The sequence below is a fragment of the Lepidothrix coronata genome, unplaced genomic scaffold, assembly GCF_001604755.1.
Source record: "Lepidothrix coronata isolate B3197 unplaced genomic scaffold, Lepidothrix_coronata-1.0 Scaffold34, whole genome shotgun sequence".
NCBI lineage: Eukaryota > Metazoa > Chordata > Aves > Passeriformes > Pipridae > Lepidothrix > Lepidothrix coronata.
Window position 1 is genome coordinate 5608987 of NW_016690214.1, and position 16890 is coordinate 5625876.

A 16890-nucleotide genomic window follows, 5' to 3' on the forward strand; every position below is an offset into this window, starting at 1 on the left:
TCTCTTTCCCAGGGTTAAAGTGTCCAGGCTCAGCCTTTGAAGCTCAAGTTCCTCCAACCCAGTGTGAGGTTAGATGGGGACCCAAACTGGCCTGATGTTATCTCAGCGTGGTAGTGTAATCCCTGCAGACTTGCACTGATATTGGTGGGAGCTTGTGATGACACAGTATAGTGAAGGGGGAAACAGCAGCACTTAGAAGAAAATATAATAAAAAAGCAAAAACGGAGAGTGTTGAACACAGCTTTTACCTCACACATCCTTGCTAAGGAACAGATCCCTTGGCTAGAGTTTGCCAAACACACCATACACACAGCCCAAATCACCTGCTCACTGATCTACAGCTAAAATACAGCTCCAGCTCCCAATATTAATCGCAGCCCTGGTTTAAAGCCATGTACCTATGGGAACACTCAGACACAAAGTAATAAATAGGCCGAGAACTTATATGTCAAGCTGCACCTCAGGACAATTTCAAATAGCTGAAAGTCTACATTAGTCACAAAAAAATGCCAACTCATTTATGAGTGCCCCAGCGCCGAGGCAGGCTGTGATCAGTACTGCAGTGATCCTGCTGGAAAGGAGACGTGTTCCTGGAAGCTTTCCTTTTCATCCATCAGCACCACTATCCTGGGCCCTGAAGGCTGATTTCCACCCTCTGTTCCCTCTTTGTGGTGGCACTGCCAAATCCAACTGGCCTTGCAGGCACAACCCAGTTAAACCCCTCAACGCGTGAGCGGCGCCCAACATCTCAGGCAGCCACAACAATCCCTGCCTCATGGAGGCTGACATGGAAAATCCAGCAGCCTTGGAAGGGATGACATGTTAATAGCACAGAGTAATTAAACTTTGCACTTCACGAGCACCTTCTGGTTGGAGATGTTGTTGGGGTGTGAAAATCCAGATGGGAGGCACTGGTAGGGCACAGCTGGGTGATGTGGGGAGCCAGAGGGGGAGTAGCACCTACTCTGCAACTCTCCCAGGACCTTCAGCACCCACGGGAAGGGCTGTGGCTCCCCTAGCCCATGAAATATCCCTCCCAGACCACCCAGCTCAGGAGAGCCCCAAATACCCCTGGCACTGGCGTGGGAGGGCTATGGATCAGCCTGTGCAGCAAGGTGATGCTGAGCACCCACAGCAGCACCAAATCCACCCATCTACCCCTGCTTCACCCTAAAAAAGCCACCTGGCCTCCCATTCCTCCTCTCCACACACTCTTTTCCACTTCCTTTACAGGAAACCGTTTTTAATATCTGAGATACTAGGTAGATATAATAAAAATGAAGAGTGGGATCTCATGAGCCAGAGGTGAGAATTAATATCCAAAAATCTAAGATTAATGGCCAAAATGCGTTGAAAGAGAAAGTGAAAACTTCCCTTTCACCCATCTAGGAACAGAGAATGGTCTCCAGAGCAGCCTGGAGCTCTGCTGGGGAGGGTGAGCTGATCCTCCACTGAAAGCACACCCCAACCAGACCCAGCTGAAATCGGCTGAGTTATTTTGCTCCTGGAAACAACACATCCCTAAACAGTTGAGATGGGACGATGCAAATTACTCAGAGGATTTCACAGCCAGCTGTGGAGCACTCTCCCCCAAGACCCTCAGTCCCGCTTGAGGATCCCCGGGGCAGCTCATGAGCCCCCTGCAACAGCTCAACATCCATTTCAAGGGACACATCGGCACAGCCAGTCCATGGGGCAACCGCATGGACCCCTGCCATGAGCACCACCGGGATTTATTTACATAAACAGAGGTGGGCTGTGATCATGAGCCTGCCCAGGGGGAACCCAGCCAGGCAGTGGGGACTCAGACCCTTCTGAGAATGCCATCTATGGGATTTTCATGATGCCACAGACGTCTATAGAAAATAAGACCGGTTATAAGATGCTTCTGCTCTAGAGAAATCACAAACATGTCTGAGACATTTTTCCTGAGACATCATTACAATACAAGCAGGAACGTGGCTTTTTCTCTCCTATTGAAATTGAAATTGTCATCCCATCCCAAGCAGGAATGCAGAGTGTCAGACTTGGCAAAATGAAACACTGTGCACAAAATCTTGGAAGTACTTCTCTCCATTTCAGTCCCCATTCCTTTATCCCTTTGCTCTGTACTGTAAATCAACCAAAATTAAAAAACATAAATAAAAGTCAGCTTGAAGAAGAACATGGAACTTTTTGTTCCCCAACTGTTCAAATGAACACTTCAAATATCTCAGACAATATATTCCAATAAAGTTGGGATTTTTTTTTAGGCCAGTTCACTGAAAATGCTCCTCTCCCACAGACAGCTTCAAATGTGATAAACTGCCATTTTCTGACAATAACTGTCTAATCAAAACACTATCGACCAGCTCTAGACATGATGTACCTGAGAAGAGTCACTGACTCCTGGCACACAACCAGCTCTGTGTGTCCTCGCTGGGCTGGGAGGAAAAGAGACGGTAAAATCACTCAGCTTTCCCCTCTGAGGGCCAGAACACAGCAGCTGGGGGAGGTAACATCCTTCCTTTGACTAAATGATATATTGTGTGGAAAAAAACAACCCTCCAGGTCCACCCTAAAAAGGGTATTCTGCAGGAAGCAGAGCCTGAGGTGCACAGCCTGGGGTTTCTATGCAGCACAAAGCCTCTGCCCACCACTCCCATTACAGCACAGCTGCCACAGCCTCAGCTTCTCCATTAAAAGAAGAGTCTGCTAATTCTCTCATCAGTAGCAGCAGTGACTAATTAAAAGGAAAGCATCCTATGATTAAACAAGCAACACCCAGAAAGAGTGAGATCCAAGCACGATTTCAGCTGTGGCACGAAACACCAGCTCTTCCGATGAGTCCTCGGTAAACACTGAATTTTGTTTCCAGGACATCTCGCCTTGCTGGACACACAGACGTGTTGTCCTGGATAAATCATTCCCTGTTAGCTTTCTGTTTGTGTAGTGTCGATTTGTTGATGTACCAAACAGCACATTGACAAGCTCTGGCAGCACATGAAATACGAGCAGACAGGGCAGCATCGCTCAGAAACACCACACGGCATCGCAGGCGGCGGGAGGAGGTGAGCCCCGGGCACACACCCAGCCCTAACCCTGCCTGGCAGGGTGCAACTGGAGGCAGCGAGGAGGGAATGCTCTCTGCACCCTGCCTGGAGGATTCAGGCAGGGCTGTCTGGTACCAAGCAGGGCACTGCAGGGGTGAACAGGAGGAGGCAAGAGAAGATGTCCCCAGGGTGCCTCAGGAGGTATCTCAAAGCTGCACCAGTACCTTGCCCTTTTTCAGCATTTGGAAAGAGGCTGTAAGACATTTCTTTCCTTTTTTTCCTCTTTTTAAAACTGAGTAGAAGCTCATGAGTGAGTTTTCCAAAGGCAGAAGGGATGTGGTCCATTTCCATCTGGGGACATGCTATTCCTTCCTGTGCACAGGACTCTGAAGTGCCTGTCGAGCAAGTGAGGCTGCAGGCACAAAGTTGGGAAAAAGGTGAGGACGGGGGCTGGGGCCATGAAAAGTGCAAGCCCTGAGGGCTGTGTTCCCCAGTTCCTGAAAAACAAATCCTGCTGGAGGATGAAGTGCAACCAAGTGTCCTGAGAGACAGTGCACAGAGCTTACAAGGCTTCTATCTCCTGCCCTCCTCCAGCACTGACCCATATAGGGCACCGGCTCTTCATCATCATCAGACCTGCACCCAGTGCCAAAGGCATGGCTGGCACAGATCCATCCATCCCACAGCCCCCCTGCCCACACAGTGAGCTCCAGGCTGCAGCCAAGCCTGGTCTTGCCCAGCCTCTGCCCCTGGGATGCCAGCACAAAAGAGCAAAAGCACCCCAGGGTCTTTCCTCTCTATCTTGCTAACAATAAAATGAAAGAGAAAAAACCACTCTGTCTCAACATAGAGGGAGGGATGGGGCGACCAGCCAGGAGGCAGATCCCTCCTGATCCCGAGGGATATCTTTATGATATCACTCTGCTTCTGTGAGTGGATCCAGAAGACCGTGAAAACTTCTAACCCATTCAAACGGCTGCAGAATAAAACCTTTCTGAAATCATTACCATGGCAACTAAGGAAAAATAATACAGAAAGAAAATAGCGACCTCAGCTATTTCACAGGAAACACCAACAACGTTTTACTGACTCATCACTTGCAGATTTTTAATATATATACATACGAAAAAAATCAAATGGGTCACACAAAGATTGGGATTTTCAACCTGACACTGCTCTGTTAAGATCCTCTCCACCCTCCACGTGGGTGCAGGCATGCACTGGGTCCACCTCGAAACAGGAGCCAGACTACAAGTCCTGGGGCAAAATGCAAGAAACTGTGATGAACAGAAGCAGTTCTTAATTAACAAAATGAGGTGCCCTTTCTTCGCCCTTTCCCACGCTCGATTCCCCATCACTGATAGCTCATGGCTCTGTCCTCAGTCAACCCATGAGCCTTCTCCATGCACTGCCCTCATCACATCCATGTTATTCCTCCTGCCTCGGTGCACCCACCGAGCCACAGCCATCCAAAACACCACTTTGGTGCAGTAAATACAGCTCCTGTTGGCTCCAGAGCCGCTTGTGACTTTATAAATAGAAACTCAATCCACGCATATTTTCAGCAATGACATTCATTGTCTTTGGGGCTCCTTAAAAGGTATCAGGCTTTAACTATTGTCCTGGGTCTAGCAGTGTGAACCTGAGCCGTGCTTCATCAGAGCCCCACAAACTGATAGGCTTCCTCTACTCATCCTTTGCCGAATTGGTTAAAGAAAACAATTCAGCAAGTAGCAGTTTTTGCTCTGCTCCTCCTGGGGCTGGAGACACAGAAAGGGCAGCGTGCTCACTGCTCGGCGGGCGGGAGGAGGACTGCTGGGATGTTCAGGATTTATAAGCATTTATTAAAAGGAAATGACTTTGACAGACAAGCGAACAAGTCCAGTTTCATCCCTTCACCGCATGGGAAAGGAGGATTTTCTTACGGGCTGAATGAAGGCTGAATATTTCATGCCATGGCAAGTAATGCTTTAAGAAAGGGAGGAAAGCAGCTTTCATTTCGGAGAAATCAGAGCTGTTTGCACAGGAGGGACTCCCCTTCCACCACTGCCACTAATCTCCTCGCCTTCCACTCAGTCTTCCCCATTCCAGTCAAATGTCCCTTCCCACCCCACATGTGCAGAGAGAAGGAGCTGAGTTTTGTGGGCATGGCACCTTCTGGTGCAAGGCCTTTCTCTACAACACATCCCTACTGAGGAACCGTGGCCAACAACCAAATTCCCTGGCCCTGACTGCCCATATGTCCCTATGCACCTCCTGTCTAACTTGAGACTGGGGTGCAAAGGAATGGATGAGCCCCAGGCTTGACAGAGAACCACATCAACCCACCCTGAAGGGACTGCCATAAACCATCACTGCCCAGGACCATAAACAAGATGCACAGACCATGTTCTCCTCCACCAAGCTCTGGGGCTGGGCTCTCCTAACCACTCTCAGGAGGCACAGCAGATATTCTTCCCTGAACTCCTTATCTCTCTCAGCTTGAGATTTCTGGATGAATATTATCCCAGAAAATGCAAGAAAAACATGTACTAGCTCATCCCTCTGCCCAGGTTTCGAAGGAGCTTAAGCCGAACAAAAGCTGCATTTCCACTTGGTCACACCTTGTAAGTACTTGAGATTTAAAGCCCTCTATTTCTGGTTAATCTAAACCAAGTTTGAAACTTATCTCCCCATTAGTACTTGAGAAGGGACCAGGGGGAGGGAGGAAATAAAAAAAGAGAAAGTAAAAGGCTGTCACTGTAGGGCTCCTGCACAGTTCTGCTGAACCCAGGTTTCTGATGCTGGTAACACTATCTCTAATGCTGACAGACGTCCATGGGGGAAAAGCCGGTCGTTTCCTAACGTCAGCAAAAAAACAATTGCAACAAAGTGCTGAAATCCAGCAGAGACAAGGGAAAAAGTGCTCAGCTCCTGTCCCTGCTCCCATTGGGGGCTGAGCAGGGTGGGCTCTGTGAGGACATGAGGGGCAGCAGCAGGGCAGAGTCACGGGTGGCAACAGGGACCAACCTCTGCCAGGAGAATTGGGGACAAAAATGGGCTGATCCCTGGGAAATCACCAACAATCAGCAACCAGAAGCGCTTACAGATAAAAGCATTTGCTGGTGCAAGCTGAGGGTGCTCCAGATGCTCTAGCTGAATTTGCTGGCTCCCACCCAAGGGGAACAACCACAATAATCAAAGAAGGAGCAGAGAGAAGCGCCTGGCTATCTGCAGAGAGCAGCGATTTTTCATCCATACAGGGATGAAGTGAGTTTTGAAAGCACACATCATTTTCCCATTTCACTGAGCTGGAGTCTCTTCTCAACGCTGCCTGGGCAGAGATAACACGAGGGTATGGATGGCAGCTGAAACAACAGCTGTAATGATAGGATCTAAGGCAGCCCGAGTATTTCCAGCCTCTGAAATAAATTAACAGGAAAGGATTGACACTTATGCCTCCCCAACCAGGGAGCTGAAGAAAACTTTAGCAGGTGTCAAGGAATCCACATAGTCTCATTGCTAAAGCATGCAGAGAACTGAATTATCTGATTAAAAAAATACCCTTTCCAGTTTCATGAAATCTCATTTAAATTTTCAAATCATTCAGTCTCCAGAACCAGAATAAAGTCTGCTTTATACGCACAGACCATTTTTTAATGACTAAGAGGGTCATGGCATCCCTGTATTTTTTTACCCCTTGGAGGAGATTCGTGAGTGAGTCAATTAAAACACACAAGTTCCTATAAGATCTCGTAAACCCTTCAAATCCCCAAGAAGCAGAAGAACCCCCCCAAGGTCCATAAAAAGAATTACCCCCAATAACAAACAGAGAGCTGGATTTGAAGTCAGAGATCCTAGTGATTAACAGCTCTGATTTCCATTAGTGTTGACTTGACTCCTCCAGTCTCCAACAACAACAACAAGCCGTTAATAAGAGTAATTTCTGCACAAGCGGGAGCTAATTGAATACAGCACGTGCGAATCTATAGGGCACCTCATTTTCCTGCCTTGGGAGTGCCCTATGCAGTTGGAGTGCTGAGAAATTAAGTTGCAGGTAGCTCCAAGCCCTGCGCTGGGCAAAGCCAGCAGGCGCCGAGGGAGGGAAAGCCTCGCTGCGCTGCCAAGGCTTTGATCGCTTGGCTGAGACCAGCTGGCATGGGCTGGAGAGATGTGTAATGGAGTTAAATAGAGACATGGGATGTGCACCCGAGTGGAAGTGCAGATTCCTCTAGGAAGAGAAGACAGTGCATGAACGCGAGACCTGGTGAGCTCCTGGGAAGAGCCCGGGGCAGAAGGAGGTTGTCCAGGGAAAGGCTGTCTCCTCGATTTAGGGATGCACACACCTGCCTAAGTACCCTTCTGAAACAAAGCCCGACGAATCAGATTCATACAGGGAATTCATCAAATTAGAAATTACACCACAGAGAAAAGTTGGGCTGTACTATTAAGGCCCTAGTTGCAGTAAGGCAGCCAGGGTGCAGGGTTAAGGGATACAGCACTGGTTTGCACTGGTGTGTGATGCAGAGAGCCCCTAGTGCAGCACCAGGTGCTGTGTGGATGCAGGACAGATCTTTGAGTCCCTGCACTCTCAGGAAACAACTCAAAAGAGGTGCAAGAGATACAAAAAATATTTAAAAAAAAAAATAAAGGATTCCCTTCTGTCCTGACCTGAAGACCTGACACAAATGCAGACCAAAGAAGCCAAAGTTCAGATATCCTGGACTGACCTGGCATGGAGCCATGGAGGCTGGAGGGGACACAGTGTTTCCCATTAGTGCCCTATGCAGCCAGACAAGAGTGACCTGAAGCTGATCCCTGGATCCTTCACAGCCTTCTGGGGAGGTGAATGAGCACTTGGCAGGATCTCATTTTGGCACATAGATGTCACATAGATGTCAAAGGAGCAGTCTCCATGTGCCTGACAAATCTACATCTGTCTTCCACCAGCAGCAAAACATTCAACTGGACTTGAAACTGGTGGAAATTAGGATGCTCTTGACCACCAAGTCCTAGAAGCTTCTGTTCCCAAAGATGCCTTTATCTTCTGAGGCAGTGCTCATACAGGTAATCCAGACCGCTGCCTTCCAGCCTGTCCAGAACTTTGGGCACTCAAGCACCACAAGACGTGGGGCACCAGCCTGTCAAATTCCCACTGCCCAGCTCCCTTACACCACTCCTCCATGGAAAAATCCACTTTTCCTCCCACAAAGAGAAATCAATCAGTGGGTGTCATGACAGCTAATAATTTTCAGTTACCTTCTTTCCTGCACATTGAATTCAGGCAGAAGTACCTAAATACCATCTGGGTGACTATTATTAATGCTTGAACTTGCAGCCTAATGGTTGCTCCACACTGGCAAGTTTTCTAACCCTTCACCTCCCCTCTCCATCATCCTGGTTACCTGAAAATGTCATGTTCTCTGACACTGATTAAGATGACTCCCATTTTCTCCATCCTCGACTGTTTACACAAATAGACATTTTAATGCATTATGCCAGCAAGGTTTCCTTTGACTCCTTGGCACAGATGGTTGATATTTCCGTGTTGCAGCAGCTATTAGATCGTAATGTTACCAGTGACAACTCTATATCATCTGTACTCTGCACACTCCCCTGCAGCAGGATGCACCAGGAATTCAGCCTGAGATATTGCCACGGTCTTAGGCTGCTCCTGTCTCCTGCAGAAGGAGTTTACACACCTTGGCTTGAGGCACTGTGGCGTTGTAGATCCCTACAACACCTTGCTGTAGCTGGGGGTACTCCACCGGCTGTACTCATGCTGGGGGGATGTCAGGCATCCTCATCCCACTTCCTTGAAGAACTGTCTCCCATGGATGATGAGCGTTTCTCCTTGGGTGCTGTCCCACAGAGTCATTCACCCTTGTCACCTCTCCAATTTGCTTTTAAGAATTAACAAAAGGTTCCCCACAGGTCTGAACCAATTTCTTCTTCCTTCCTTCAGAGACACCAGGGTGTCGGATCAATCTAGATCCAACTCCACACAAGCTCCAGCCAGGGATTTGAACCAACTGCAGCTTTGGGGAGGCCGGTGCAGGACTCTCCAGTCTCTTTCTTGTTATGTTAACAATGGCAAAACACCGCAGAGACGGCGGCTGAAATTCAAGTGCTATTTAAACAAATGAATATGTAGGGTATAGTTCATACAATGCGAGTTCAGACAAGGAAACTCGGAACAGCCAGGCAGCTCAATATGAACCAGATTTTAAAAACAAAAACAAAACCCCAAAGCCCTTCCTCAAGGAAGCCCTTGCCGAATTCTTTCCCCTGCTGAGGAGTCCAACATCACGCCTTGTACTAAAGCCTTTGCATTTCACTCCAAGAAAGGACTTGGAGGAAAAAAAGGAAAATAAAAGCAGCACATTATGGAACAGAGCCTGGCTTACAGCCAGGGCTGGGGGGAAAGCAGCAAAGAAACCCTCTGGTTTAGCAGCACATTTTACTCCTGCTCTATGGCAGAACAGACTTTTGCAAAGCCCCAGCCGTTTGAACCCGCAGTGCTGCAGAGGCTCAGCTTCCCTAAGGCGAATCAGTCAATTGGTTCAACAGTGTATTTAAAATCCCCTGGAGTCTACCTTTAAATCACCTTTATATTCCTCTACCCAAAGCTAAGAGTTTCTACCTGCATTTTGCTTCATCTCTGTAGAAAAACAAGCTATTTAGCAGCCACATTAATAATCCGTGGCAATCTGGTTGTCATTCCCCTGATGGAAAATTTCACACTGCTGCCCAGCAGGCACGACGTGGCGAGTGCTGAGCACCTCACACCATTCTGCCTCCTTCCCACCAGCCCAGCCACCAGGAGAACAGCAGGAGCTGGAGCTGGATGGGTGGGGTGGGGAGGATGGGCAGGAAACGCAGAGTTATGCCCAGTCAGGTGTATCTGTGGCTCACACACGTGCAGGAACCACGTGGAAACAACCTGGTGGTGAGTGAGAAAGTGTCGCCAACGCACCACCACGGAAAGTCAGTGAGCTCATGTCAAAAAGAACTTAAGAGGAAACCCAGCTCCTGAAGCCTCAGGCATATGAGGGTAAAACGTGTGTTGACAATGACTTTACTGTGCAAGGTGGTCTGTGGAGAGGAGCTCTGGGGAACATGAACTGCCTTTGGTATGAGCACCCAGCACCCCTGGCCATGGGTGCTCAGTCTGGCCAGGTTGACTGGCGGGTAAATACAAATAAACAGCAAGAGGTGGGAGCCAGTGTTTTCAACACACTCACAGTTGCCACTCACTTTTATGTGCCTTCAGAGAACCACTCTTGTCCTACATATCCCAACCTGGCCTTCTCTGGTTGCTGAGTCTGTTAAGCAAGTGACTGAAAGATTGTTTCAGTCTTCCAGGCATCTTCCTTGGAGAAAAGTAGGTCCCTCCAAGCTGCTTGTCCCAAGGTGAGACATCAAACCTCCAGAGGAGCCAACTTTTCTCCCAGGCTATAATGACAGTCTCAGCTCACCAGCTCCTGTCTTGAAGTTCAGGATGCTCTGGTGGTCCCAGAGCTGCTGAATCCCACTCAGTATTGCTGGGGACAGATGGGGAGGGCAGAAGCCTCTTCCTTCTTGAGCAACCTCCAACCTATCCTTCCTCTCACAGAGTAGCTGCTAGTGTGTCCTCTCCCCTGTACCAAAGGACTGCTAAACAACACAAGGTTTTTGGCACCTTAAAACATGTCCTCAAAATATTTACCCTAATATAGCCTAGTGGGGCCACAGTGGCATGTGGAAAGCCCAAGAGGTAAATATTCTTTAAATAAGCAGAGAGCTTAATATAGAAAGTCACAGAGTCAAGTACTCTTCAAGACCCCTCACGTCTTTGCAAACATCAGCCAGTAAAGATAAATTTGACACGGTTGATCACTTGCACTTTTAGGAAAGGCTCTTCTAAAAGAAAAAAATTCACGTTTTGGTGTTTATAATCTCTGCAGAAAGGCCTGGTTCAGCATTTCACCCCTCTAATTCCTGCTCTCGTAACTGTCAGATTATGAAATTGCCGACTATAAGCCTCCTGAGTTTACAAAAAAACACCTCTCTGTTCTCTGCCGCCACTTCAAGCAGATGAACTAATAAAAACAAGCTCCGCTATTCCCTCCAAATGCCTGGGAGAAAGGAATCTGGAACACTAGTAGCTTGAAAATACTGTTAAAGAAAGCAACCACCCACAGCGTCTGGAGTCCCCCCACGTTTATCAGCTCCCTTCACCCTTGTTACCCGAAAACCGCCACAAAAAATCTTCATCTTCGCCTCTAGCTGTTTTCTGGGACTCACCACTGGCCTGGGAAAAGGCCCACACCCCCCTGTCCTATTTCTCCCAAGCCAAAGAATTAAGGAGCTGTGTAGCCTTTAGGGTGTTTGATGAGGGAGCTTGCTCAGCCTCCCATCCCCAGTGGGATGGTCCCCCTGGTACACACACAGTGGGAGCCCACACCAGCATTTCCCGAAGGTGCTCCTGGTAAAGGGAAACAAGCCTTGACAATCCGTCCCTTGGACAGCCACAGCAAACATAAGGCAGATCTGCTTTCACCTTTCAGCCAAAGGAGCAATATAATTGTTTATTCATTTCTCCGAGCCACCTCCCCCCAGCGCCTTCGGAGATGATCTTCCTGAGATTATTAAATAAAGGTGGAATCACTCAAGCTTCCCCACAGAGCTCCCACCAAGGGCAGCAGATGAAGGTGAAACCTGCAGGACTTTGGAGCACGTTGCTGTTTAATGTGTACTGAAAACAACACTTAGACAGCCAGACTGCATCAGGGCATCAGGGGGAAGCTGCTGGCTCAAAGGAACACATTTAGCACAGCCACATCTCCCCATTGTTCGGTCACTGAGGCGTTAATGCCACAGGAGGACAGGGGAACTTGGAGCTGATCTGCAGTCACCACCGCTGTCACTGGGAGCTGTGGGAGCAACACCTCTGTGCACAACCATGAGCGGCTCAGCAAACGTGAAACGTGCCAGGAAGGGACAAAAGTGAACAGTCACGACTTGAAATGCAATGACTTCCCAGCCAAGACTGGTGCTGGGACTGGGGGAGCTGTGTCTTTCTGGGAGTGGAGGGCTCTAGCACCCCAGGAGAAGCACCATGCTGGAAGCCCTAAAATATCAGAGGGGTCTGTAACAAGGTTTTGCAGCATCTCAGCATCTCCACTAATAAACTCTTTACCCCACACAAAGTGTGCACCTGCAGCCCCAAGACATGTCGTGCCTGAGGCAGGACAAGGGCACCGTGCCAGGCGAGCCCCAGCAGCAGTCACAAAACCCACGTGAGGCCAGAGTATGCAAAGCCTCTCTCAAAGCAGAGCTCTTGTCATCCTTATGGAGCCATTTCAAGAGGAACGTGGCAACTCCTTTTTCTTAATGACTATATATAGGGAAAGCTCTGCTAGGTGACAAGCGTGCGAGAGGCTGGAGCAGAGGCAGCCTCTTGCCTGCAAAGACTCAGATAATCGAGCAGAGGAATAGCCAGCGATGAGTCTATTTTGGACTCGGCATGCTGCTGCTGGAGCGTTCACCGAGGAGGCAAAGCCATTTGTTACCTCCTCTCCAGGGAGCGCAAATTCAATAGACTTCCCTGCCTAGAGCTGCAGCAACCCCGGAGTCCACGACCACTGGCAAAGCACTACTGGGCTGGCACTGACCCGGTGGCAAACGGCTGCTCCCTCTCCTTGCTCCCCTCACCACAGAACCCGGCTACACCTGGTGCTGCCCAGGTGATGGGTGCTCCTGGCCACAGTGCTGAGCATCCCTGGCAGGGTTGGGATGCAGGAGCTCACATAGCCAGGTACTGGTCAAGGTGATTGCTGCAAGCTGGAAGCAGGCTCGGATGGAAAAAGCCTGCTTTGCTCTATCCTGGGAGCCTTCCCAGGGCATTCCAATGCCTCTCACCCCAAAACATCCCACCAGCAGCCAGATTCTGATCTGTTAAACCGCCCACATCCCCACAGCACCAGGAGCTGCCCAGGCAGCACTCACCTGCTCGTGGTACTCGATCCCCATGCTGAGCGTGTTGATGAGAATGGCCACCATGATCCCACGGCCGAAATATTTGCTGTCCACGATCTTGCGGAAGGTCTCGCACACCACGTGCCAGAAGGCCAGCACCCGGCTGGCCCTCCTGGCCCGGGCCCTGCCCCGCTGTGGGTCCCGCTGGTCGCTGTAGTGGGCATCCTGCGTGAACTCATAGACCCCCTCGCTGTCCGAGTCGGCCGTCTCGTTGTCCGACAGCTCGGCCTCGCCTGCCAGCGCTGTGAGGCAGTAAGGGCAGCTCTCGGGGTTGCAGGAGCCACCATCCAGCTTGGTGCAGGGGCTGGAGATCTTGCAGGAGCTTTGGCAGGGACCTGAAGTGCCAACAGGGAAAGGGCAGCCCATCAGCCGGGACAGACGACTGTGGGCAGCCACAGGAGCAACCACCAGTCCCTGTTAGCACCAAGCTGTCGCCCTTGACATGACAGACATTTCCTAATGGGAAAAGGGCTCCTACTGGGTTAAAACCTGGGCTCCACAATGCCCTTTCCCCAGCTATGAAGCCCTCTTTGTTGCTGCCAGGCAGACACCACTCCAGCCCAGGACCCCTAGCCCACCTCATTATACCTCTGGCCATTATGGGTAGGAGGAAGCAATGGGCTTCCCTGGCCCTGGCAGGCTCCAGACTGGAATTACTGGGAGAGCTGCTGCCAGCAGATTCCTTTCCTGCTCCCACTCTTTGCTGATGCTCCGAAATCACCAGCTTCCCTCTCTACACGCTGTCCACAATGGCAGCTGCCAGGTGTCTCCTGGGTGAAAATACCAGCGGGATATTCCCCAAAATTTCCACCAGCTGGCTGTGAGGAGAGAGGCTATCTGCTGCACGGCAGCACACAGCAGTGCAAACGCAAACACAGTGCTAAACCAACTCAGAGCCCAGCTCTGTGTGTTTAGTCTCTGCACAGAGCTGGGCTGGGGGCAGGACTTGGTCTCTTCCCCGCACAGATCTGGGCTCAAAAGGTCAGTGCCACAGCAGTGGGGTGGAAGAGGCATTGACTGCCTCAGAAAGCATGGCCAGAAACACTTCTTGGAGGCTGAAAGTGTTTGGACTACACTGGCTCAAACTCCCAAACCTCAGGATGTGGAGGGGGAAAGAGCATCTTGTGGTGAAGGTATGAAATCCCTGATCCAGGAAAGCTGCATTTGGTGTCCGATTCTTATGGGCTTCCTGAGCAGATTTTAATACTCTGTATCTGCAACTGCCCTTGAGCACTCATGCAAAGCAGACACTCGATCTCTCTGAGCCTTGTGTCCCACAGGAGCAGAGCTATGCAGTGCTCAGGGATGTGTTAGGGCTCAGATCTGGAAGGTGTCCATCCTCAACCTCTGGCTGATTTTGGAAGGGCAAAGATTTGGGGAGTGTTCCCTGTAATTGCAGAATAAATTGGTTGGGGGAAGCACAGAGATTATAGAATCACAGAATGGTTTGGGTTGGAAGGGACCTTAAAGATCATCTCATTCCAACCCCCTGCCATGGGCAGGGACATCTTCCACTAGCCCAGGTTGCTCCAAGCCCTGTTCAACCTGGCCATGAACACTTCTAGGGATGGGGCAGCCACAGCTTCTCTGGGCAACTTGTGCCAGGGCCTCACCACCCTCAAATGGAAGAATTTCATCCTAACATCTAATCCAAACCCACCCTCTGTCAGTTTAAAGCCATTCCCCTTTGTCCTATCACTACATGCCCTTGTCAAAAGTCCCTCTGTAGCTCTCTTGTGAGTCCCCTACAAGATAGGGATTGGAATGAAAATGGATTCACTGAAAACATTCATTTCCCTTGGATTCTTGCAAGTTTGAAGTCTGGGAGGTTGAAACCTCTCTCCTGGATTTGATTATAAGAGGTATTAGGTAGCTCAGAGGACCTCTGTTTGCCTCACCTGGAAAGCCATCGCCTTTCTCCGTAACGTGGACTGAAAAGAACCCTGCAAAAATCCAGAGAGAGAAAGAAATTAGGTCACAGCTTGTATTTCTGCAAGGCAACCCCAGACTGACATCCAGCCCCCAGCTCACCCGTGCTCTGTGTCTCCAGCAGCTTGTGCATGGTGCTGTAGGGCCCAGGCGGGATGTTGAGGCTTGTCAAGGTGCTGCTCCCGGCACCCACCGCCGCCTCCCCCAGGTTCTTCTCTTTCAGCATCTCATGGGAGGTACTGGAGTGCACCGTGGGGTACACCTTGCTGCCCATGATGTTCTTGGGGATCCCCTCTGGGCTCGGCAATCCGAGGCTTGGCTGCGTGAGGGATGACCGGCAGCGCACCGGCTCGAAGTGGCAGTCGGCGTGGTAGATGCTGTGGACGGACTCGGTGTTGCTGGGAGAGGCACTGGGGGCCCCAAGGGAGTTTGGTGCGGAGGGGGGGAGCATGAGCCGGTTGGTGCCATTGTGGAGCGAGCTGGTCTCCACATCGCTGATCTCGGGGCTGGCACGGGGTGCCCGCAGGTTCCCGTTGCCCAGGTGATAGTGGTGGTGGTGGTGGTGATGGTGGTGGATGAGGTGGTGCACGGAAGACCTCTTCCTGCTCCGGCGCTTCCTGGCATGCCGGTCGGCCCCTGCCTTGCTCTCGGGGCTGGTGAGGAAGCCCATCCTCACGCCTGCCGCCCGGTAGGCCTTCACGAGCTGCTTGCTGCCTTTTCGGGCAACGTAAACCAGGTACTTGAGTAGCTCATCGTAGCAGCTGCCCGGCTCTGAAAAGCTGGCGAGGGTGCTGGCGTTGGACAGGTAGCGCACCCGCTGCTCCTTCATCAGCTGGCTCTCGCGCTGCTTCGTCTCGGAGAACTGCGTCGCTATCACCACCAGGCACAGGTTGATCATGAAGAAGGAGCCCACCTAAGGGGACAGGAGCCATCAGCCACTTCGGAGCAGCCACGCCTACCCTATAGCCCTGCAGGGCCTAAGGATCTGGGGGCAAACCCCAGCCAGCCCCATCCCCTACGTCACCCAGCGGGGACCACCAGGCCGTGGGGGGGCTGACTCACCCCCCGAGCTCCCGCCCCAGGGACTCCCACGCCAGCCCTCCACAGAGGACGACAGAGATCAAAGACGGGAGAAGATTATTTTGACAAAAAGCTCTTGCTCTTTTAAGATGGTGTTTTTCTCTCTCCGCAGACAGCGGTTGTAATTATCACAATTAGTGGCATTACGATGAATGCACTGAGCCTTCCTGATAGGAGCGTTTTTTTTCTGGCAGTGTGTGGGCAGCTTGCGAGCAGATCCCTTTCCCCTGCTAACGGGATTTGCGGGTGACTGTTACGCAAGGGCATCAGCAGTCTGTACCCACAGCTTGGAGATTTTCTTTCCAACCAGGTTTTCATGAGGTTCTGCCTTCTGCAGAGCCCAGCCTGGATCACAGGGAATTACTGACGTGCTAACGGGCTATCACACTCTGCTAACATTACTCGCACGGCATCTGGAAAAGTACTGCTTGCTCTTCCTCTCCGTCATTTCAGGGATGCTGAGAGCAGGGGTTTGCTTCTCTTTTGGGGAAGGTAACAGATGAACTAGAAAAACCATCATGGACTAAATGACCATCTACTTTGTCATCAGGTTTTGAGTCCTGGTTTGATGAGGAGCAGAAATCCCCACAATGACCTAATGGACAATGTGCAGCTATTTTGCTGGACTCAGTCCAATTACATGGCAAGAAAAGGACTCATCTCACTTATCTCAGCTACATCTGAGTGAGGCACCTAATGATCCTTTAGAGTCAAGAGAGAAATAGGCGCATCAAGTCTGCAATGCATCTAATTTATTTTGGATGTCTACCTTCGGAGGAGATGAATCACCCCCTTAAAGCACCTATTTTTCTCCCTTGACGATAAAGGGAGTCTAGACAACGAGTTCAAC

General features: G+C 50.4%; 1 protein-coding gene across 20 annotated transcripts in view; it reads right to left on the reverse strand.

Moving 5' to 3' along the window:
- Positions 1-16890, reverse strand: part of CACNA1G (calcium voltage-gated channel subunit alpha1 G) — a 146026-nt gene that overhangs the window by 69001 nt on the left and 60135 nt on the right. For all 20 annotated transcript variants that reach the window (XM_017811966.1, XM_017811986.1, XM_017811985.1 and 17 more), the window contains exons 8-10: positions 15063-15873; positions 14930-14974; positions 13002-13366 (exon numbers count right to left, since the gene is read on the reverse strand). In XM_017811966.1, coding sequence (XP_017667455.1) covers positions 13002-13366; positions 14930-14974; positions 15063-15873 — 1221 coding nt within the window. The remainder of the gene's footprint in view (positions 1-13001; positions 13367-14929; positions 14975-15062; positions 15874-16890) is intronic.